The 22,534-nt window shown below is 54.5% G+C and overlaps 9 protein-coding genes across 9 annotated transcripts; 3 read left to right on the forward strand and 6 right to left on the reverse strand.

The window, feature by feature from the left end:
* Nucleotides 1–506: 506 nt before the first annotated feature.
* GCG54_00006838 (uncharacterized protein) lies at nt 507–1,232 on the reverse strand (the record flags this gene model as incomplete). The annotated part of the gene is made up of 2 exons (XM_045406833.1): nt 507–1,171; nt 1,226–1,232. The coding sequence occupies 2 exons, from the start codon at nt 1,230–1,232 to the stop codon at nt 507–509; spliced, it is 672 nt and encodes a 223-aa protein (XP_045267379.1).
* Nucleotides 1,233–2,277: 1,045 nt separating this feature from the next.
* Nucleotides 2,278–2,665, reverse strand: GCG54_00006839 (uncharacterized protein; the record flags this gene model as incomplete). Its single annotated transcript, XM_045406834.1, has 2 exons — nt 2,278–2,446; nt 2,517–2,665. 2 exons carry the CDS (start codon nt 2,663–2,665, stop codon nt 2,278–2,280), a joined length of 318 nt encoding a protein of 105 aa, XP_045267380.1.
* Nucleotides 2,666–2,731: 66 nt separating this feature from the next.
* GCG54_00006840 (uncharacterized protein) lies at nt 2,732–2,920 on the reverse strand (the record flags this gene model as incomplete). Its single annotated transcript, XM_045406835.1, has 1 exon — nt 2,732–2,920. One exon carries the CDS (start codon nt 2,918–2,920, stop codon nt 2,732–2,734), a length of 189 nt encoding a protein of 62 aa, XP_045267381.1.
* A 464-nt stretch (nt 2,921–3,384) lies between these two features.
* On the reverse strand, nt 3,385–5,464 carry GCG54_00006841 (Vacuolar calcium ion transporter; the record flags this gene model as incomplete). The annotated part of the gene is made up of 4 exons (XM_045406836.1): nt 3,385–3,421; nt 3,472–4,565; nt 4,615–4,810; nt 4,920–5,464. Coding segments are annotated over 4 exons (1,872 nt in total), but the record flags the coding sequence as incomplete, so codon positions are not given.
* A 1,543-nt stretch (nt 5,465–7,007) lies between these two features.
* GCG54_00006842 (Beta-glucosidase 1B) lies at nt 7,008–8,486 on the forward strand (the record flags this gene model as incomplete). Its single annotated transcript, XM_045406837.1, has 1 exon — nt 7,008–8,486. One exon carries the CDS (start codon nt 7,008–7,010, stop codon nt 8,484–8,486), a length of 1,479 nt encoding a protein of 492 aa, XP_045267383.1.
* Nucleotides 8,487–9,285: 799 nt separating this feature from the next.
* Nucleotides 9,286–11,026, reverse strand: GCG54_00006843 (Pisatin demethylase; the record flags this gene model as incomplete). The annotated part of the gene is made up of 5 exons (XM_045406838.1): nt 9,286–9,405; nt 9,461–9,781; nt 9,841–10,074; nt 10,126–10,189; nt 10,242–11,026. The coding sequence occupies 5 exons, from the start codon at nt 11,024–11,026 to the stop codon at nt 9,286–9,288; spliced, it is 1,524 nt and encodes a 507-aa protein (XP_045267384.1).
* Nucleotides 11,027–12,286: 1,260 nt separating this feature from the next.
* On the reverse strand, nt 12,287–12,742 carry GCG54_00006844 (BolA-like protein 3; the record flags this gene model as incomplete). The annotated part of the gene is made up of 1 exon (XM_045406839.1): nt 12,287–12,742. The coding sequence occupies one exon, from the start codon at nt 12,740–12,742 to the stop codon at nt 12,287–12,289; it is 456 nt and encodes a 151-aa protein (XP_045267385.1).
* Nucleotides 12,743–13,710: 968 nt separating this feature from the next.
* On the forward strand, nt 13,711–15,412 carry GCG54_00006845 (Lipase 4; the record flags this gene model as incomplete). The annotated part of the gene is made up of 2 exons (XM_045406840.1): nt 13,711–14,094; nt 14,150–15,412. 2 exons carry the CDS (start codon nt 13,711–13,713, stop codon nt 15,410–15,412), a joined length of 1,647 nt encoding a protein of 548 aa, XP_045267386.1.
* Nucleotides 15,413–19,227: 3,815 nt separating this feature from the next.
* Nucleotides 19,228–22,128, forward strand: GCG54_00006846 (Subtilisin Carlsberg; the record flags this gene model as incomplete). Its single annotated transcript, XM_045406841.1, has 4 exons — nt 19,228–19,344; nt 19,412–19,996; nt 20,105–20,306; nt 20,363–22,128. 4 exons carry the CDS (start codon nt 19,228–19,230, stop codon nt 22,126–22,128), a joined length of 2,670 nt encoding a protein of 889 aa, XP_045267387.1.
* Between the last annotated feature and the right edge of the window lie 406 nt (nt 22,129–22,534).

The raw sequence follows: 22,534 nt of genomic DNA on the forward strand, positions 1-22,534 counted from the left end.
GGTTTAAATTTAAAAAATTAAATAAGTTAGAGATAATATTATCTCTAGTAAAGTCTATTTTTTCTTTATATATAGGAATAATTAGAAGATTAATAAGATTAAATATAGTTAATAGTAAGTATATAGTAAAATTATAATAAAATTAATATTAAAATATATTTAAGTAATAATAAATAATAGTTTAGATAATATTTAGCTTATATTCTATATATATATACTAAACCTTATAGTTTATATAAATAAAAGAGTTCTAGATATATTATCTATTTCTTGTAAATATTAGTATATATATTATATATATTTAAAATAAAGTTTAATTAACTTAGGTAAATAGATATAAAGTACTATATAGATACTATTCTTTTTATAGTAAAGTTAGTAAATAAGTTTATATAATATAGATTATAAGTTTTTCTAACCTTATTATACCCCCCTAGCTACTTTTTAGACCCCCTGCCCTATATAAAACCTGTCCAGCAGGACTGTTCTAGATTAATATCGACTGACTAGGGATTTTCCAAATAGTGGATCTGTCCCCCTAGGCCCAATTTTCGCATGACTTCAGCCTCCATGCGTGTGTTGATGTCCGTGTCGTAGTTAATTCCGTGATGTGCAATCATGGTGCCGAGATATTGAGCAGAGTTGTTAAAGGTAGATGCCCATTCTACGAACAGTCGAGGGCGCTTCAAGGCCAACTCTGGAGTCCATGTTTCTCTGATAGCTCCTATGTTGAACCCGTGACAGAACCGGATACCAGAGTTCAGAGCCCCTTCGAACTGGGCCCGGTCCGTTTGGCCCTCGCGGAAGCGTGCGGAAAACGTAAAGTTGAAAGCCGTCGTAATTCCCTTTCTAATATGGTTTCTCGCGCCTTGCACTGTGAGGTCGTAAAACTCGGATGCTGGCAAATCGCGGGCTTCGGAGTAGATACCGTCTCCCCACTCGGCCACGGTGCTATTGGGGGCTTGTCCGGCGAACTTGCTCTGCCATAAATGGCTGTGCGCTGAGACAAAGCCGGGAAGCAACCATTTCCCCTCTGCGTCAATGATCACGTCGGCATTTGCGACCTCGTCGTGGTTCTCAAGGCCGACATAGGCGATAGTGCCGTCGCGGGACACTGTAACGTCGGCAGTATAGAGTCCTTGGTCGGATCGTGGTGACAGGACCTTCCCGCCTGTGAAAGCTATTGCATACCGTCTAACTGCCATTTGTCAATGTTAATGCAGACCGTCCATTTAATTTGTCAGGGTATCTGGTGGTTGGGGTGGAAAATCAGAGATGGTTGTAACGTATTCAGATCATAGCGGTCGCGAATTCCTTCCGCTGCAGATAAGAAAATCGACTATGGCCGTGACCTTCAAGGCACCATGAAGACAGGTTGTGGAACAAAACATTGGATTTGAAGTTTTCAGTGTATGAGTCAAGGTTCGATCCGACGCAGTGTGTGATTCAAGCTTTCCCTGATTGGTTGTTCTGCCCGAACGCATGGCGCGAGTTTGCCGATGTGCCGATCAAGGATGTCCACGACTCCGAACACTAACATTAGAAAGAGCCAATTTCAACTACAAGATAGGGAGCAGATGCAATCATGGCTATTCAGACATGTTTTATTTACGCGAAAGACTTGAGATGCATTGAGCCACATAGACGAGGATACTTTTCTTCCTCGCGGATTATATGTAATTTGTGTGCTATGCATTATCTACAGTTGTACTAGTCCTTATTGCAATCACTAAAGCTTAACAGAACATCTAGATACATTTGGCTCACTAGGCTTGATTGATTGACTCAAGTAATTAGGTACGTACACCCTGTGCGACGTTTTCAACATGTCAGGCCAGGTCGTAGCAAATAAGCTCAATTCATTTCTCTCACCAGTGGAAATCGATACCCAGTTCATGATAGTTATCAGATGAGATTTTGGCGGATTGGCTAGTCGTTAAACCGGAATTTTCAAACTGGATCAGGGTTACTGGGCGTGTAATCAGCGCTAATTTGACCAGCTAATACCAGTCCTACTACTGGCTCGCTTTTGATGTGCTTGATTCTTGTCTCTGACCCTTGTCATAAAACAGCAAACAATCTTGTACTACTTGAACGCAAGCTTCCATGTTCTTTTATAACTTTCCATTATTGAGGCTATATCTGAAGCTTCATATCGTTCCGTAGACCGTGATGATAAGTAAGCTAACTAGACGCACACCTGCACCTATCCCTCATAGGTCTTTGTAATTAGTTTCTCATGTAAAAGGATTTATTATTCTAACACAACCAAATAACTCAACCCACAGTAAGTTCCAATGTCTCTTTAGTCGGGGGCCTTGCGGCCCAAAGACCTGCATATTGTAGCAGGACGGCTTCGTCGCAAGCCTCTCGTGGCAATTCGAGCATGAGCAGTGGGTATATAGGGTATCCCCACATACGCAGAACAACGAGAGGCAGCATACTCCTGGGCCACACCTGGGATCATCCGGTCAGTCGCGTTATAATTTGCGAGTTGTCCTCGGGGTGCTGCTTACACTTGCATTGTATCATTTTCTATATCGACGTTTATCACGGCTATCTCCGTACAGAATGGACAGTCGATCCATTGAGGCGAGTCGATCCATCGATCTTGATGGAGCATGTGCAACGGAGTGACGTCCAGCTCTATTGGAGCCGCTGTCATGTTTGGGTCGCCTTCCTCCTCTTATCTTTCAGATAGAAGGGTTGTCGTTGCAGACCTATTATAGCATTAGCTTTTGAAGAAGGCTGCGAAAGCAGTACCGTGAGAAATGTACTGGGAGCTGTTCAGGCTGGCGGCGGACACCGGGCTTGTGGGTCGTGTTGTGGCCACGATCGGGTCCCGAACGTGGACCGGCGGCGGTTGCTGGACGGCAGCAGCGGCGGAAGACTCCGTCGTAAGTGGTTGCGGTTGCGACATTGTGTATATGCGTGCTGGGTGGTTTGGGACAAAGGCTTGCGAGCGCAATCAAGTGAGGGGCCAGGCTTTAAGCATTCGCTCAAAGATGAATTAGAAATAGCCAATCACTAAGAGCGTCTTGTGACATACAATCCGTAAGCCCGGATAACAGTTGACAGACCCACTCAGGCGTCGGGCGGCTATGAGAGGACATTTGTACTATTGTACTACAGGATCACGGGAACAACAAGGACGCACGCGAAAACGGAAGAATTACAATACAAGTCAGCAAGTACGCTGCATATTTAGCTGGAAAACCTCGCCCAATCAGCGATACTCAAATTCCATGTATCGCGAGGCGGCTACCAATTACTTATTGTATAACTTGTTGTATTACTTATTATGCTGTTTGAAGATAAATCACACATCCAGGAGACCAATGGGCTGTTTAAGCGAGCCAAAGTCGACATCGCCTGCTTCCATGTCTACCCGTCTAGTTCCGGAGAAAGGTATGCTCCAAATCTGTTTCATTAGCAAGTCATTCAAAATAGTTGTCAAGAGTCTAGACGTACCCGATGATAACATAGCAGGCGCACATGAGGCCGCCCTTGAGCCCGCTTGTCCGCAATACGCTGTTCCCATCGCTCAGGATCAACAGATTCACCAACAGTGCTGTCCCCATCAGCGCGGCCACCTCGAAGAGGGTAAAACTGAGAGACAAGTCTCGAGACAGGATCCATCCAGCAATGACCGTCAAGGGCGCCACACAAAGGGCAATCTGGATCGAGGACCCCACGGCGACGGCAATGGCGAGGTCCAGCTTCTCCCTCGATGCCACCGTCACCACAGTGACATACTCGGCAACATTACCGACAATTGGCAAGATGATGAGGCCGATGACAGATTCGGAGAGATGCCCCTGGTGGGTTACTTCATCGATCGTGCTGACGAGGAACTCGGCGCACATGGACATCAACCCAGAGCTGATGATGAGAATCATGACGGGAATCAGCCTCTCAATGATTGACTTTGACGGCTGGACTTGATCGCCGCGGGTGGTGTCTAAGCTCGCACGACTACTACGAAGGGCTTGCAGGTTGGCGAGCCCTGATCTGACTAATCTTCGATGTTCGATTCCGACGGAGGAAGTGTCTCGGCTGAAGGATGTCCAGCGAGAGCTACCGGATAGTGACAGTGATCGACTGTGCGTTCTCGCCAAGGAATGCTGAGAGCTAGGCCGGTCAAAGGCATTCCGAGGCTTCCAGGTCTCCCGACCACGGCGCTCTTCGGGTTTGTCATCATCGGACTCGGATTCAGATGCTTCATTTCTGTCCAACTGCGATGAATATACTTCTGTATCAAGTGCATCCTGACATTTCTTCGTTGTTCCTTCGTCTGCGAAGCGGATTGTTCGATTGGGAGGAACAGCTTCTTGAACCTGCTGCCTTGTCTGTTGTGCTGGTATTGTCGGAGAGGTGGGGAGGCTTTCCAAGTCGAAGGAGTGTATCGGGGCTGCGTGGTATGAACGGTTTGCAGAGTGCGTCCTGAACTCGTGAATGAAGTAAAGAATGTAAATCAGCAGTACCATCAGTGCAGATGCCCGGCTCATCTTCAAGATTGCCCCGGTGGCATCTTCGGCTTCATTGAAGGTGTGATAGAACGCTGTCTGCCTTGTCTCAGCGAGGCCCTCAAATGTAGTATTCGATTTAACGTACCGGAATGAGGAAGACAAACACAGAGACGAATAGCAGACAACTCAGAAGTTGTGTCTCTGTTGTGTTGAGGACCGGGTCATCATGCCACAGGCCGTTGACACATAGCGCCGTACCGAGAATGGGCAACAGGTTCACAAGCATCGAACCAAGGATGGACGCTTGCACGACATGGATTTGATTATGCTTGAGGGCCACGCTTGAATTGTTAGTTCCAGTGCCCGCTGTTTCTGGAGCATAACTCACATGCTGTCAAAAAAATGCATGTTAACACTAATACCGAGGGACGGAGTCCAAGGGACACTTACAACAAGATCAACTCCACGAGATTTCCCAGGCTGATGTTCAGAAATGCGCCTATCGTATCTCCGGCATCGCTTGCAATTTTCTCGGTCGCACCAGTGAGCAGCGCTGACAACGGAATGATCGCGATGCCATTAAAAACAAACACCAAAATCGGGCTGGCATTGGACAGGAACAGCCCAAGACCGACGGGGACGAACACGAGCAGCACGTTGAGCCAGGACGACAGCATCGTGTGTCTCAGAAGCCCCAAGGTCCCTCTCGCCCTGGAGCGGATGGGCCGCTGCTTTTCGTCCGTTGGCAAGCCGTCTTCGGTTGACTCTGAGTCCGATTGGGGGGCACGGGACACGGACGATTGCGTGTCGATGCTGCTGGACGGAGAGGCCGGAAAGCATAAACTTTGAATCCGGTGCAGACCATCTGCTCTCTTTAGCACGAGATGATCAGTCGTCGATGGCAAAGAGGCCGGCGCAAATGTTACCTTGGAAATGATGTCTAAAAAACTCCCGCATGGCCGGCTTTTCAGGTAGCCCGGGTTGAGGATAGTTCGCTCAGGGGCCGGTTCGGATCGGTGGGCGCGGGTGGTGGATGTGTCGGCGAATTATCCCTCATGACACAACCATCGTCTGCGTCATCTCTCGATGATTGTCCAAACTGGGTATCCCGCAAGGTATTCGGGAGGCCTCCAAGCGAGTTTCTCATTAAAAAAGAGGGTTTTTCTTCAAAACGTATATGAGCGATTTTCAGGATTGGTGAACTCGCCAGGCAGGCAACCAGGGGGTTTTCGCGCTCTTTTAGTATTCATCAACTCGACGAGAATGGTCAAACGCCCGCTCTTTCCGCGTTTTGTCTCGGAGATCTTTAGATGAACCATGCTGATGGATCTTTTGGCGGTTGTATATGGCTAACGGAAGTCGTGAGGATTATAGGTGGTGAGATGCTTGGCGCGACTTTATGCCCTCTCGTGGTGGTCTAACCGCTTCGGCTCGTGCGGCCGCTCGAGGGGTCATGCACTGAGGTTGGCTGAGCCACCAGGTGGACCTTGCTGATCAAGTTGTAACATCCCAGCTTGTCATATTGAGAAGTGGATGTCGCGGGGTGGAAAGCGTTGGCAGCCGAAGATGACAAGGCGTGTTCACAAATAACCATGAGGACGGCGCTGCGGTTTTCCTCAGCCAAGCTGTTGTCGACCTGGTGCCCTCCGTCGATTCTTTCTGTCTTGAAAGCCTTTCTTGACCATACCAGACTCCTCACGACGTTTCACATAAAATTATAATGAGCTGTGGTTTAGACAAAATGGTCGATGTTGAACACATGTTCTGTCAACTTCCCTTACGTTGTAGATCGGGACTCAAATGCTACCCGAAAGCCCTATGCGAAGGCTTTGCCCTAGGCTCTTACAACCTTCCAGTGGGAGAGAGACTGACTCATCAAATCAAGACTTCTATTACAGTATTGAGGCTCAAACACAATGGTTCGGCTTATTACTAAGACCTGTGGTTGAACACACCGACCGGCATCTCTCGCCGAGAAACGACGGCCCGCTCCATGGGTTCGGGGACGCTACAACACCCCCACGCCTGTGAGTTGAGGCCCCAACACACCACCCCCAGCGCTAAGCTTCTGTATGGCCTCCCTTCATTTGTTCACATCTGTCTCAGTGTGAGCCCCAGCACTGAACCTTCTGAGAGTCTTCAGTCTGTTTGCATCGACTCGTCAATTGAATTGAGCTACGAAGAAACAATGATTCTCTACAAGAGTTCACGACTTGAGTCTCCCAGACACGGCGCCGCCACATTATTTGAACATGCTGCATGTGGCTCGGAGAACCCCACTGAAGTGACATTCAGCCGTCCATCCGCTCAACAGCCGTCGGGCCAGCTCTGACCGACATGCCCTCTCCACGAATCATCATCATTTCATCCCGACGCAGGAATGCCCCTCCATTGAAATCACGTCTCTGAGGCTCCAGCTATTAGCACATGATCGTGAGGTGGGGTTGAGTCGTGCATTTGTACATGAGATGCTTCGCACGATGTAGAGAGCACGGTAAGTTGGCAGTCTTCTTTCATTCACATCACCCACTGACCATCATGGCCACGCAGTTCGAGTTCGACGAGTCCATCAAGGGCGCCCTCCCGCCCGACTTCACCTGGGGCTTCGCAACCGCCGCCGCCCAAGTCGAAGGCGCCTGGGACAAGGATGGCAAAGGCGAGTCCATCTGGGACAAGTTCGCCCACACACCAGGCAAAGTAAAGGACGGCAGCACAGGCGACGATGCCGTGCGCTCCTACGATCTGTACAAGACAGATGTCGCCCTCATGAAGCGCTACGGCGTGAGCGGCTACCGCTTCTCCCTCTCCTGGTCGCGCATCATCCCCCTCGGTGGCAAAGACGACCCCGTCAACGAGGCGGGCATCGCCTACTACAACCGCCTCATCGACGAGCTCCTCGCCAACGGCATCACCCCCTTCGTCACGCTCTTCCACTGGGATACCCCGCAGGCGCTCGAGGACCGCTACGGCGGGATGCTCGACAAGGACCGCTACACGCCCGACTTTGTCCGCTACGCCCGCGTCTGCTTCGAGCGCTTCGGCGACCGCGTCAAGAACTGGATCACGTACAACGAGCCCGGCGTGTACACCCTCGCCGGCTACGCGGCGGGCGTGCACGCCCCGGCGCGCTCCAGCTTCCGCGAGCTCAACGACGAGGGCGACTCCAGCACGGAGCCCTTCATCGTCGCGCACACCGAGCTGGTCTCGCACGCGTACGCCGCGGACTTGTACAAGAAGGAGTTCCAGCCGTCGCAGCAGGGCACGATCATGATCACGCTGCACGGCAACTGGTCCGAGCCCTGGGACGCGGCGAACCCCCTCGACGTCGAGGCCGCCGAGCGCGCGCGCGAGTTCGAGATCGCGTGGTTCGCGGACCCGCTGTACAAGACGGGCGACTACCCGGCGTCGATGCGCGCGCAGCTCGGGGACCGGCTGCCGCGGTTCACGCCGGAGGAGAGCAAGCTCGTGCTCGGCAGCTCCGAGGTCTATGGGATGAACTCGTACTCCGCGTTCTACGTGCGGCACCGCGATGAGCCGGCGGACATCAACGATCACAAGGGCAACATTGAGCAGTTTGACGAGAACAAGCAGGGCGTGCCGCGGGGGCCGATGAGTGACACGTACTGGCTGCGCACGACGCCGTGGGGGTGGGCGAAGCTGCTGCGCTGGATCTGGAACCGGTACGGCGTGCCGATCTACATCACCGAGAACGGAACGACGGCGCAAGGCGAGCACGACTGGAAACCCAAGGGCCCGGACGACGTTCTCGAGGATCCGTTCCGAATTGACTTCTTCAGGAGCTATTTGACGGAAGTAGCCAAGGCCTCGCAGGAGGGCGTGGTGATCAAGTCGTACTTTGGGTGGACTTTCACGGACAATTGGGAGTGGGCGGCTGGGTTCTCGGACAGGTTCGGCGCGACGTGGATTGACTTTGAGAGCCCCGAGAAGACGCGGTATCCTAAGCGGTCTGCGTTGTTCTTGGGCGAGTTCTTCAAGCACTTGATTCGCAAAGAGTAGTTCAGTTACAAGTGAGAGTCATCTTAAAGCGACAAAGCTTGCTAATTGTGAAGACGATGGTCATGACTTTCTTCAAAAGCTGAATGGCAAACCCAAGTAAAATGAAAAACAAATAGAGCGTTTGCAGGCCACAAAGGGCAAAAGTAAGAGATCGTTGCCTCGAGGGCGAATCGAACGCCCGATCTTCTCATTACGAGTGAGACGCTTTACCACTGAGCCACCAAGGCATTTGGAGATCCATGTCGTTTCTTCCACTCCATCGGCCCTTGTAGCTGAGCTGATGAGGTTCTCGTACGAAGCATCATCTCGCAGAGTGTCGTATACGGAAATTTCGCTGGTGTTGTTTCTGTGAGCGAGCGATAGCATTTGACAGATTTTTGTTGCGCCGAATGCAAAGTGCGGCTAATAGAAGGTTTTGTTTCACCTGGCTTTTAGTGTCCGTGGCTGGCCTGGTTCAACCGCACCCAACTGGAGCTGCTGGACCTTAACCAGAGTCTACTAACAACAAGTCCTATTACCTACCATCATAGTGCACATTATTCTATAGCATATGTGCGTCATAATTCGATTGCGTTGTTATTATTCTTCGGAATTTTATCTTAATTCATAGTAGAAAGATATCCTAAGATATTGACCTAGTGACATCTTACACAGCCCAGAGCCGACGGTTAACAAGTTGTGATTGTTGCTGCGTCCTACCGAGATGAAATCGCCCACCGTAACTTGATCAGGATGATGACATTTTCTCAGATTCCAGGTTCTTGCTTATTCAAGTAGCCTCGCCGGCACACACTGACGTCTAGCTCGTAGCAGACTCAGTTACCTTCACCCAAAACTCATGCTGCATCCACAAGTTGTGGTTGACGCTGTGCCATGGCCTGCCGGGGTTCACGATCTGAAAGTCAAAGTTTCGAAGGAGCTGTTTGGAAAACGTCAGCACTATGTCTCATTCGCATCACACAGGCCTGACCTACCTCAAAATAGACCTTGTTCAGCTCCATAAACGCGACGTTCTTCCCAGAGCATCCCCACCGTCCGTGACCGAACGTCAACTCCGTGGTCCTCACCATGTTGTCTCTCGTCGCTTCATCCGCCTCAAGCCACCTCTCTGGCCGGAAAAGGTCTGCGTCCTTTCCAAAGACGTCAAGTCTGCGGATTACGCCCCAGAAGTTCTGCGCGATGCGTGTGCCGCCGGGGACGAAGCGACCATCGATGGTGTCTCCTTCCGCCGGTACTTCCTTGGAGCATTGCCCCGTGAATGGGGCATTCATTCGGAGACCCTCGTAGAAGACGGCCTTGTAGGGTTCACGTTAGCAGACATTCACAGAGACCAAGGTGTGACTACATCATGTACCTGTAGATAAGGCAGCTGCTTGCCCTCTTCAGCTGTAATCGGCGACGACACGCGACCCTCTGCAATCGCTTTGTGGATCTCTTTCTTCAAGGTATAGTATGCATTGGGGGAGGTCAGGAGATGGAGAAAGGTCGTGCGAATAGCCGTGGCGGTGGTGTCGGAGCCGGCTGTAATCTGGAACAGAACTTCCTGCTCGGCCTGGCCCTGCGTGAGCCCGTGGCGGACGAAAGAGCCCTGTCAAAGTCAGTTCCACTTCTCGCAGCAACAGCGTCTCGAAAGACTTACCAGCATATCGCGCTCATCTTTGGCATCAGGCCCGAACCGCTTGGCAACCACGTCTCTCGCAACTCTGCAGGGCCAGTCAGTGCCGAATGACATGCAAACAACAGAGGGCAATTCACCCCATCATTTTTCCCATTCCAGACTTGTCCGTTGGCTTCGGTCCAACAGTCCCCAACACCCATTTCGACCAGAACAGGGTACACAGATACGGCACCTCGCCCAGCATCTGCAGAATCTGCACAACATCCTCCGTCGTCTTGATGTACTCATGGATATCCGAGTCGGTCGCCAAATACCCAAATGCCTTCCCGTACGCAATCTCCGTGATCACGTCGAGCGTAAAGTACTGCGCCACCCTCCCAAAGTCCATCGGCTTCACGTCCTCGCCCGAAGTAACATATTTCCTTCGGATGAGCTCCATCAGCCCCGCCAGTTGGCTATCAATCCCGCTCTCGAGCGCGTCGTTCTCCTTGCCCGAGTACGCGCCCGCGACCTGCGCCTTCATCCTGTCGTGCTTGCGGATGTCGCGGATGCTGAACATGGCCTCCTCGTGCGGGTTGAACTTGGCCGCGTTGTACCACGAGGAGCGGTTGTACGTCGACCGCGCGCCGTTCATCCGCCGGAACATGTCCGGGTCGTCCGTGACCAGGTCATTGGGCCCGATGCAGACCAGAGAGCCGTGCTCGCGGTTCAGGCGGGTGAAGGTCTCGGCGGGGCGGCCGGTGCGGGAGTTGAGGATGTTCCAGAGGTAGGAGAACCGGGCGAGCGCGGGGCCGGGGAAGGCGCGCAGTCGGCGCCATGCTGCGATCGAGGTGACGATGTAGTAGAGTGTGAAGGCGAGGAACAGGTGAACCGGCGAGAAGTATGTGGCAATATCTGAGGCTGCAATGTCTGGAAGAGCCATGATGGCGGGAGACACCAGATACTGATGAGAGATCAAGGATCAAGAAGCATCCCACTCGGGACGGCCCTCATACGACACTTTTATTTGGCTTCTGTGGTCCCTTCGGCCCAGGCTCTCGTGCTACGTCTAACGAGGGGCAGAAGCATTGCATCCCCGCCTATCGTCACATCGTTCTGGATCTGATGACGATGCTGACAGCATCTCTTCGGGTCCAGGGTGACTTCCGGGTCCTCGGCGCCGGGGTCCTGTTGTCTCATGGGTCTTTCTGGTCCGGGCCGCATTCACAAATCGGGGCAACGATGAGCGCATCTTCGCATCTCGTCCACTGATTTCACACATATCATTCTTTCACGCAGTGTCCACCCAAAAGCGCAAATCCCGGCGTTGCATTCTCTAACGGTTCGCCAAAATCTGACTGCATTCTGCCCCTGTCACCGAAGCGACCCAGCCAATCGAGGGCTGATGTGTTGTCTGGGCGTGCTGCCGCAGCAAGGGTCGGCACTTCCATGAGCCGATACGGCGATCGCTTGATTGGATGATACAAGGGAGCTCGGAATGTATCTGCTGAGCGTGAATGAAAATTTGTGATTTTTGAATTGGGGATGAAAGAAGACTGAGGAGACCCGTGGTAAGCTGACTATCTCGGCCGAGTCTACGGCGGATCATTGCCAGCCTGTCACAAGCTGAATCTCGCCGAAGGCCTGTCAGCTTCATAACGCAAGTCCCTCAAGAAAAAAGTTCCCGACCCTCAACAGAGGTCTTGGAGGCTGGAGAAAGAAGTCCGGACGACCCATAAAGGGTCCCACTATGCGGGCAGGAGGAGTAATACGATGCTTGTCATTGGCCAGATTCCCCACGAAAGTCAAAACAGCAGATCTTAACAGATGCCTCGAAGACTCCAGGGTATGAGAGATGGGATTTGGGGAAAGCGCATGTGCTGTCTGCATAAACAAAGCCGCGTTACATTGGACCGCGGTTTGATCATGAACGATTCCGGGGAAAGCATAGGAGAGCCCATGAATAGACGCAAATCAACACCTCTTGCCCATTCCGAACTGTGATATCAAGCCATTGAGTCACTCGCATGCGTCGTACCAGTGTAGAATCTCTTTCATGCTGTATTTTCCGTCGTCTCAGCCCTGTCTTGGAGGGGAGTTGCCATTGAGGTATAATTATGTCCGTACACCGCCGTTTATAGTACAATCATGCCGCCGCGGCATTCCATCTTTCCGTCATTGTATATCATTCCGTGAACGCAGCTCAGGGGGCCTTCGTCCGCAGCTGGATGCCGTGCCACTGCTTCACCATGTCTCCCAGCACCGCGTTGACCATGCGCTGCTGCTTCAGCATGTTGGCGCCCTTGAACTTGGCCGAGGTGATGTCAATCGCGTACATGGAGCCGCAGCCGCCGGAGACGTCCTGCACGATGAGCTCTGAGGGGGAGAACTCGGCGACCAGCTTGTCCCATATCGTCGACTCGGCGGCATCGAGGTGGTCGGGCTTCTCGAGTGGTACGGTCTCGGTTGCTGAGGAGTAGGTACGCTTGGAGACTGTCGCGGTCCTCAATCTAGATGCGGGTTGACATGTGAACGGGGAGGAGACGGCGGCGGTTCGGGGAGAAGTTGCGGAGGAGGAGTAGGTTCTCGCTGCGATCGGGAAGCTTGTTGCGGAAGCCCTGGCGACGAGGGTGTTTGATGCGGGCTGGGAGAGCGCCATTGCGCGTCGGCACGATCTGCAGAGCATATTGAGGTTTCTGAGTCGAGAATCTGCGTGTGTGTGCTGTTTGAACTTTGAGCAACCGCAATTGTCTGGCGGGGTCGTGATGTTGAGGCCGTTGATGTCAAATTGAGTTTCCCGACGAGGAGCTAAGAATCGGAAGCTTTGATCCCAAATTTCTAAACTCGGCTCGGTTGACGTCAATAACGGGCGGGCTTCGTCCGACAATTAGCCGGCGCATACTGTGTTCATCGACAGTGTGTCGACATGCGCACGGTGTCTCACTCACAGGCGTCTCATCGTGAGAACGACTCCACCGAATCAATTCATCTCAATCACATGCCTTCACAAGAAGCAGCCATGCTCACTGATACCCAAGTACCAAGGTAAGATCGTACAAACTGCATCATTTCAATCAAGACCAAGCTCACAAATTTCAGCAGGCTCTCATCTTTGGCCATCAGAGACCCGACTTCAGTGCTACCCTGAATGGCCTCAATTCTTCCGTCCGACCCTCGGCTCTCTCTTGAGATGCAGACGCCTTCCTGCAGCAACTCGCCTCGTGGTGCCGGAAAATCATTATCGAAAGCCCATGACGCCTATCAACGTCCTCCGTAATGTCCGCCCCCTGGCACTCAAACCCAAGTCGAGATCGCTCCCCGGCCAGCTCATAGGCCATCAACAGCGTCCCCCGCATCCCCCGCATTCTTCCCCAATGATTTACCCCAGACGGCAGACGCTTATTTCTTCCGGCCCCTGGTTAATCAGGACGATGAGCTTTTCATTGCGGTTGTTCAATTTCCTCCAATCACGGCAGGGGCCAACGATGCTTTTCCTGTGGTTCGGCCACGAGTTGATGAGCAGCACAGCGGCATGTCCGCGCGCTGTCGGCCGTATAAAAGGGGGAGAGCGATGGAATGATAACAAGAAGACTTGTTAGGCCAGGCGGCTGCTTCTGGCTCTTTGAAATGACGCGTTTGTACTGTTTAGCCACTGCGGCTTTGGCCTGCCTCCGGGCTGTGGCTGCTCAGGAACCTACAGCTCAAGTGGTCAACGGCACATACAGGGGCGTACATCTCTCAGGCTGGGACCAAGATGCCTTCCTAGGCGTCCCCTTTGCCCAGCCCCCTGTCGGCCAGCTCAGGTACCGCTGGCCTCAAAGCCTCAACACTTCTTTTGATGAGGTCCGAGATGCGACACAGCAAGGCTACAGCTGTATGCAGTACCGCGGGACCTTCAACATGTCGGAAGACTGCCTTACGCTGAACGTCGTTCGTCCTGCTGGGAAGCCCGAGAAGCCATTGCCGGTTCTGGTTTGGATATACGGTGGTGGTTTATACACCGGCTCTATTGTGAGATTTCAACTTCAACTTACACCGTCCCGAGTTTGACTGACCATATAATCAGGCCGACCCTCAGTACAACCTGTCAGGCATTGTCAAAGTCAGCCAGGAAATGGGCGAGCCCATCATCAGCGTCGCCATGAACTACCGGCTCAACATGTACGGGTTCCTCCAAACCCCAGCCCTCCTAGCCGAAGGATCCAGCAACGCAGGCCTCCTCGACCAAAGGCTGGCACTCAGGTGGATCCAGGAGAACATCGCCGCGTTCGGCGGAGACCCGGACCGGGTCACAATCTGGGGCGAAAGCGCCGGCGCCCAGTCCATCGCCTACCATCTCTTCAGCTACGACGGCCGCGACGACGGCCTCTACCGCGCCGCGATCCTCGAAAGCGGCGGCCCGACGGGCGCGCAGGTCCAGGACCTGGCGTACTACACCGTCCCCGTCGAGAACCTCACCCGCACGACCGGCTGCTGGACCGCCAAAGACCAGCTCGCCTGCCTGCGCGGCCTCAGTCAGAACGACTTGTTCGCGGCGAAGCCCAGCCAGGTCTGGAACCCGCTCGTCGACGGCGACTTCCTGACGGGGTACCCGAGCCAGCTGATCCGCGAGGGCAAGTACGTCAAGGTGCCCCTCCTGACGGGCGCCAACAGCGACGAGGGCATCAACTTCAACCCCAACAGCCCGAAGCCCGACACCGAGCAGAACCTGCTCAACGGGTTCATGTTCTGGCGCTCCTACGCGCTCTCGCCGCCGACGATCCGCAAGCTGTTCGAACTGTATCCGAACGACCCGTGCACGCAACCGCCGCACTCCATCTGGAACTGCTCCGTGTACCCCGCCAAGGGCCTGCAGTGGCGGCGGGGTGCCTCGATCGGCGGGGACCTGGTCATGATCTCGGGCCGGCGGAAGATGTGCGAGCTGTACGCGGGCGAGGCGGGGCAGCCGGTGTATAGCTACCGCTTCGACCAGCGGTTGTGGAACAGGGCCGAGCTGGACGGCGTGCAGCACTTTGATAACGTCGCGTTCAGCTTCCAGAACATCAGTGGGTTGTTGGGACCCTCGCCAGAGTACGATAGCCACCTGGAGCTGGCGCGGGGCATTGGGCAGGCCTATGTGAGGTTCGTCAATGACCTGGATCCCAATGCAAAGGCTGGGAATGTGACGAAACGGGATGGGTTGTTGCCGTACTGGCCTAAGTATGACCTTGCGGCACCGAAGAACCTGGTCCTGAATGCCAGCAACAGCTTCGTGGAAGATGATACCTGGAGGAAAGAGGGAATTGAGTACATCAACTCATACGAGGTTGCGAGGGAGCTACTTGCATGATAGATTGCCATAGATATTTCGGCTCTTGGGGCTTGCGGGGTTCAAGGGAAATATTTTATAGAGTAATTCTTACCCGTTACATACGTGTCTGCCGTCTCTCAGAGTATCTTCAAATGCCGGATGAGCTGAAAGGTAGGCTATACTGTCATTAAAACAAGCGGCACGCACACAGAAGACCCGCCGGCTTGATGCTCAGACATCATGGATAAATGTATTGGGTACAGGAGTGCATGTGGCGATAATCGACGAGGAGAACGACAGCCCATTGCCAGCGACCCTCCAGTAGCTTTGGATGAATCCATTGGACTCTATCAATGCATGAACAGCACAGAATTCTTTAAGAATGAAGAAGTCAAGATGCAAACCCGGCGACCAACATCTCGGCAGCCGTCCTCCTCTTCAGTGGAGCATGTTAGCCTTATCCACCCTCTTGCCTCTTGGCCAGCCTTCCAGGGCCTGTTCTGCCATGCAAAAACCAAGAATGCCCAGCCGGCGGATGCACACAGCGGACCGGGCTACGACGGTCGCATCTGTAAGGCACAGCTCCATATCATCCCAGGAAGCTGGGTTGTTCAGCTACCGCGAGGATTGGCATGCACCCAACACCTCTCGCTGTTCTGTACTTGGGTTCATTAGAGATCGTCACATTGTCTTCTCGGGATTCCGGTTCGTTCTCATGTAGATGCGAGTGCTACGGGAATGCTGTCTCCAGCACCCTTGCCTGGGTTGAATAGCGTCCGGTTGAGACATTCATTGAGGTCATCGGTGTGTAACATGTCTCGAATGAACCGGCCGTTGAAAACATGGCTCTAAGGCTCGTTTACACAACCAACATCACGTTCTACAGGTTCTGGATGAAGCTCTTCTTGCGACGGATACTTGCACCTCCTGCATTTCAATTGATCATGTCTTACAGACTCCTTGGCCCTGAGCAAGTGCAAGTCTGGGGTGCTGAATCGGCAGCAAAGCACCGCACGAGGTTGACAAAGTTGGGCCTAAAGCTAGCTTCCGAGCTTCTCGCGTGTTCCGCGGCGAACAGAGTTAAGAATCCCATTAAGGTTAGATACCACTAACCGCAGGAACCAGTTCCTCATAGGCGATGGAATGCTAATGGCGCTGACCACTTGGAGGTAGGGAATGCCCGGCGGCCTTCCGATTGCCCCTGGCAGAATCAGAGTCAGTGAGCCCCTCAACGCAATTTTTAGGTTAATGGAGTGGATGGCGCCGCGGAAATGGCATTCTGTTCACCTTCCCGAAACCTCACAAGAGCCCGTTCATGGTCTTTGCAAACGTAAATGAATTGCACATTCATTCGCCACACATTTCGGAACCTGCACATCAAAAGTTCGCCAACTTGCTCAGTCTGATGCGAAGCTTACTTCGGAAAGTCATGAAGACCGGCGGCTTGTTCCCGATGCCCACCTTCGCCCCCGAAGAGCCAACAGGGGCCCAGCCCCTTTTCGGTTTAAAGCAAGCAAACAGGCCGTTAGACGGTGGTCCGGGCGTATCAATACTGGGCCGTCTTTCTTTTGTTTCCCCTGCGACATCCACCTCCGGTCGCATCGTCCCGTCTTGTGTCCTCTTGGAAGTTGAGCCAGATATGCCGTGTATTGTCACCCTGTGCCCCCTCAGTTTCCCCCCTCTTCATAGAATGCACAACATTCAGCATGCCTCTACTACGACCTCATCCATATGCCCAAGTGGTGTCAAATTCACATTAAGCCGTGCAGCGTTGCTCTGCAGACCCGTTGACCGTCCACATCCCGCGAGCCTCTCTTTCTCTGTCCTTTGTGTGTCCGGGCTATGGCCGGGGTCGTGGCCACCGCGTTATCGACTTTTCGGCAGGTGAATCGGATGGTAGGCCCCAGAAGGGATGGGGCAGCCATGAATGATGGGATGATGGGCCGTGGTCGCCCCCTCATTGAGCCCTTCCAGAGCCGTCTTCGTCTTCACTCCCATCACTCATTGCCCCCTCCACCGTGTCGTCCACTTTGCCTTTCAGCTGTGCGGGGACCGGTCTATTGATGCGGAAGAATAGGCGATGGCGGCTAGCAAAGGTTCCTCTGCAAAGATGGCCTGCCGGATTGAACTGAACCGTCTCGGCCGTCATGAATCGGGGCCAAACGACCTTCTGTTTTCTGCCAACTCTGCGCCCGGTTACCTAAAACCCAATTTCCTGTTCATCTGGACTGTAAACTCTGGACTCTTGGGCTTTGTGAGGAGCAGCAGCAGCACCACTGCCATTGACGTGCCACATGCCACGTCCAACGCAATCGCCCGAACCCACATCACGGCCAGGATGTCTGTCCCCGCGTGGATGCTGCCGTCGTACCTGAAGCTCCACACAACACGAGGCCATTCAGGTACGCACCAAACAGCGTCCGCGATGCACTGCTACCACGGCAGTCGAGTTGCCTTGGCTCTTGGCTCGGGGCGTAACTTTCCATCACCCTTGAACAGAGGATCACAGGCACCGTGTCGTATGGTCTCAGGTTTATCAGAAACTGGACGTTCACAATAGATGACGAGTGATGTTGATGGTTTTCCTGTATCCTGAATCCTGATAGGAGCAGGCCCCTTGCCCGTCAATCTTGCTCGCAGCGAACGAAACATCCAACGACGAACGCCTGGCAGCCAATTGAGGGACGCCAATCCGGTTTGATATCAAAGGTTGTCACTGTCAACCGATGGCACTAAGTCCGTCCCAATGTCCTTTTACCGTCGGCAACAAGCATGGCTGGCCCTGTCCGCCCGCGCCTCTTCCAACGCCCTAAACGGTCAACAACCTAAAGACGAGACGAACACAAAGGGTGGCGCCGCTTTGGTGTGCCCAGAGATCTCTCCAACGAACCCATCCCGATCTCCCGCGTCTGCCAATCGCCCTCCAGCGATAGAAAACAAAGCCTGCATCAGCCGACGGCGAACTCGCCACCAACTGGCCCGTTCGAGTTTCCCGTAAAGAAGCAGTGACCATTTCCCGGTCCACCATGAGTTGTGCCTTGGACCAGGGACCCCAGCTCGAACAGCAACAACAACTCTCTCTTCCTCTCCCGACTCTCACCAACGAGATGCGGAGACACTTACCCAGATAGGAAGGCCATCTGGGCAGAAAGCTCCAATGACCAGGGCCAATTAATCAATCATGCTTCCCTCCACCACTAAGGAGCCTCATTCAGGCAGCTCAGAAAGCATCGTTTAATATGCTGATCGCCAGGCCAGGCTCTCCTTTTTCTCTGCTTCCTTCTTTGCGCGGTCGCATTCCGTCGCGACGCACTGCAGCAGTGCAGACTGTGCACATGGCTCCCTGCAATTTCTCATGTCCCAGCCGGGATGTCGCCTCTCCTCTGCAGCGAGACCTGCTTGAGGTCTCCATGTTGGAACATTGGATAGACAACCCGGCCATAGCTCCCTCCATGATCCCATCTAATCCCTGCTTGAACATACAAACCTACCCCGGACGCTATCGCGTGCCACCACTGGCACCGCGCCTTTGCAGACGAGCTGCATGGCTCGCTCGCTCGCATTTTCCCGTCCATCCTCCACCTTCCTGGCCAAGCAAGCGTCTGGACCCCCATTCATTTCATGACGACAACGACATGGCCCACGGAGACTGGTGCTCTGGAGGGTCCGCTTGGGCTAGAGGGCCTGTCTTGCTTAGGTCCCCAGCCAGTTGAGCCCCCGCCGCCGAGGTACGGGTTGCGATACGACGTTGTGCAGATGGACTTATAAAAGTTATGCCCCCGGCGCGCAGCGTTCATGATGCTTCTTCCCTCGCCAGCTCCGGTCTCCCCCAGGTCATCCGTCAGCCAGACATCATGGTTCGTAGCAGTCTCTTGCTGCCGCTTCTTGCGGCGGCTTCCGCCGTCCAGGGAAAGTCAACTTCCCCCAAGACCGTTCCTGGTGCCTTCATCGTTGAGTTGGAGGACGGTCAGGTAAGCTTCTCACACAGCTCCTCGTTGTATCTCAACCGCACAGTGTACTCACAGATGAAAACCGCAGGACGCCTCCGACTTCTTCGCCGAGGCCGAATCCGATACCATCACCCGCATGAACCTGACCTACTCGCTGTTCAAGGGCGCGTCGCTGCAGTTCAAGAACCTCGACACGGCCGACGAGAAGGCCGCGAAGCTGGCGCAGCTCCCCTCCGTCAAGGCCATGTACCCCGTGCGGACCTACAGCATCCCCAAGCCCGAGGTCGTCTGGACCGGCAAGCAGGGCCGCGACTACATCGACCTCAAGAAGCGCCAGGAGGGCGAGGACGTCTTCTCGACGCACGTCATGACGCAGGTCGACAAGCTGCACGCCGACGGCGTCAGCGGAAAGGGCATTAAGGTCGCCGTCATCGACACCGGCATCGACTACCTCCACCCCGCGCTCGGCGGCTGCTTCGGCTCCGACTGCCTGGTCAGCTACGGAACCGACTTCGTCGGCGACGCGTACGACGGCTACAACGAGCACTTCCCTGACCCCGACCCCATGGACTGCGGTGGCCACGGAACCCACGTTGCTGGCATCATTGCCGCTCAGAGCAACCCCTTCGGTTTCACCGGTACCGCTCCCGGTGTCACTCTTGGTGCTTACAAGGTATGTAACATAAATCCATTAAATCTTCTGGTTGCTCAATGATCGTCCGGCTGCCGGATGTGACCCACAATCTTATTACCAAAGTTCCGATCTGACTGTTTGATCCAGGTTTTCGGCTGCGAGGGCGAGGTCAGCAACGACGTCCTGATCGCCGCTTACAACCGCGCCTTCGAGGACGGCAGCAACATCATCACTGCCTCCATCGGTGGTCCCTCCGGCTGGACTGATGAGCCGTGGGCCGCCACCGTTTCCAGAATCGTCGATGCCGGCGTTCCCTGCACTGTCTCCGCCGGTAACTCTGGTGACCAGGGTATGAGATGACTCTTCGAATCATTCTGAAATGTCCCATACTAAGAATAATCGCAGGTATCTTCTTCGCTTCCACCGCTGCCTCTGGCAAGCACGTCACCGCCATCGCCTCCTTCGACAACGTCATCACCCCCGCCGTCCTCATCGAGGAGTCTTATACCATCGCCGGCGGCGAGGAGAAGAACTTCACCTACACCCCCGGTGAGCCCGATGCTTGGGCCGGCGTCTCCCTCCCCCTGTGGGCCGTGAGCACCGACTCTACTTCCACCGAGGCTCTGGGCTGCGACGCTTACCCTGCCGGCACCCCCGACCTGAGCGACAAGGTCGTCCTCGTCAAGCGCGGAACCTGCACCTTCGTCGCCAAGGCCCAGAACGCCGCCGCCGCCGGTGCCAAGTACATCATGCTGTACAACAACGCCCCCGGCGCCGGCTCCGTCTCCGTGACCGCCGTCCCTGAGATCCTTGCCGTCGGCATGACTCCCCCTGAGAACGCCGCCCCTTGGCTCGAGGCTCTCGCCGCCGGCCAGGAGGTGGTCCTTAACATGGGCGACCCTGCTGAGGCCGAGCAGGTCCTCACCGAGGCTGCCAACAACGCCACCGGCGGCTCTGTCTCTACCTTCAGCTCCTGGGGCCCCAACTGGGACGCCTACTCCAAGCCTCAGTTCGGTGCCGTCGGAGGCAACGTTCTCAGCACCTACCCCAGAGCCCTCGGCAGCTACGCTGTCCTCTCCGGTACCTCCATGTCGTGCCCTCAGACCGCCGGCATCGTCGCCCTCATCGCCGAGGTCCGCAAGACCCTCGACCCCGCCACCATCGAGAACGTCCTCTCCGCCAACGCCAACCCCGTCAAGTTCAACGACGGCACCGGCTTCGGCGAGCTCCTCGCCCCCATCGCCCAGCAGGGCGCCGGTCTCGTCCAGGCCTACGACGCCGCCCACGCCTCCGCCATCCTTAGCGTCTCCAACCTCTCCTTCAACGACACGGACAACTTCATCCCTGAGCTGAACTTCACCATTAAGAACACCGGCTCCGCTGACGTCACCTACGAGCTGAGCAACATCGGCGCTGCCACCGCCTACACCTTCGCCGCCGCCGGCGACCTCTTCCCCGCCACCTTCCCCAACGACCTCTCCGCCGAGTATGCCACCCTCGCCTTCAGCGAGGACAAGGTCTCCGTCCCGGCCGGCGGCGAGGCCACCGTCCTCGTCACCCCGACGCCCCCCGCCGGCCTCGTCGCCGAGCGCCTCCCCGTTTGGTCCGGCTACATCGCCCTGAACGGCACCGACGGCACCAGCCTCATTCTCCCCTACCAGGGCATCGCCGGCAGCCTCCACAGCCACGTCACCCTCGACGTCGCCATCATGACCACCTCCACCAGCGCCAAGGCCGAGGAGTTCGAGGAGGTCCCCTCCAACTACACCTACATCCTCCCACCCCCGGGCACCGCCAACGAGACCGACGCCGTGCTGCCCGCCCTCGCCGTCAACATGGCCTTCGGCTCCCCCTTCGTCCGCGCCGACCTCGTGCCGCTCACCAGCTGCCCGCCCAACATCACCAAGGAGGTCTTCGGCACCAAGACCATTGGCCAGCCGCGCTCTTTCCCCTACCTGTACGTCTCGCGCGGCGTCTTCTCCGTCAACTGGGACGGCCAGCTCGATGATGGTACCTACGCCCCCGCGGGCAAGTACAAGTTCGCCGTCAAGTCGCTCCGCGTCTTTGGCGATGCGTCTAAGCTGGAGGAGTACGATGTCACTGAGACGCAGCCGTTCCGTATCCAGTACGGCGGTGTTAACCAGACTGCGCCTGCGAGACGTTGGTTCTAGATAATGTGATAATAGTCATGTCTCTACGACATTTTCCCTTTTCTTGTAAATAGCTTTTGAATCAGAAATGATTGTCTGATACCTACCGCGTTGTCATGTGTTCCACAACCCCGTCTAGATGAACGCGGGTTAATTGCTCCATATCGTATCCACGTGTCAATATACGCACAAGACTGAACTCAGCGACGCTCCTAATGCTTGTTTTATCTCCGACGTCGCACTAACTATGGTTTTCTTTGCAGTCTCATCCGAATAATCTTCACTAACAGTTTGAAGGAAAACTCCGTAAAGTATCTCAAAATCAACAGGGACGGCGTACAGATTAGGTATATCCTGAACATCATCATTCCACTGGAAAGTTGCTGTCCGTCAAGTGCGGGTCGCAGAAAGTCCTTAGTGAAGTAAA

The sequence above is a fragment of the Colletotrichum gloeosporioides genome (assembly GCF_011800055.1).
Source record: "Colletotrichum gloeosporioides strain Lc1 chromosome Unknown consensus_22, whole genome shotgun sequence".
Lineage (NCBI taxonomy): Eukaryota > Fungi > Ascomycota > Sordariomycetes > Glomerellales > Glomerellaceae > Colletotrichum > Colletotrichum gloeosporioides.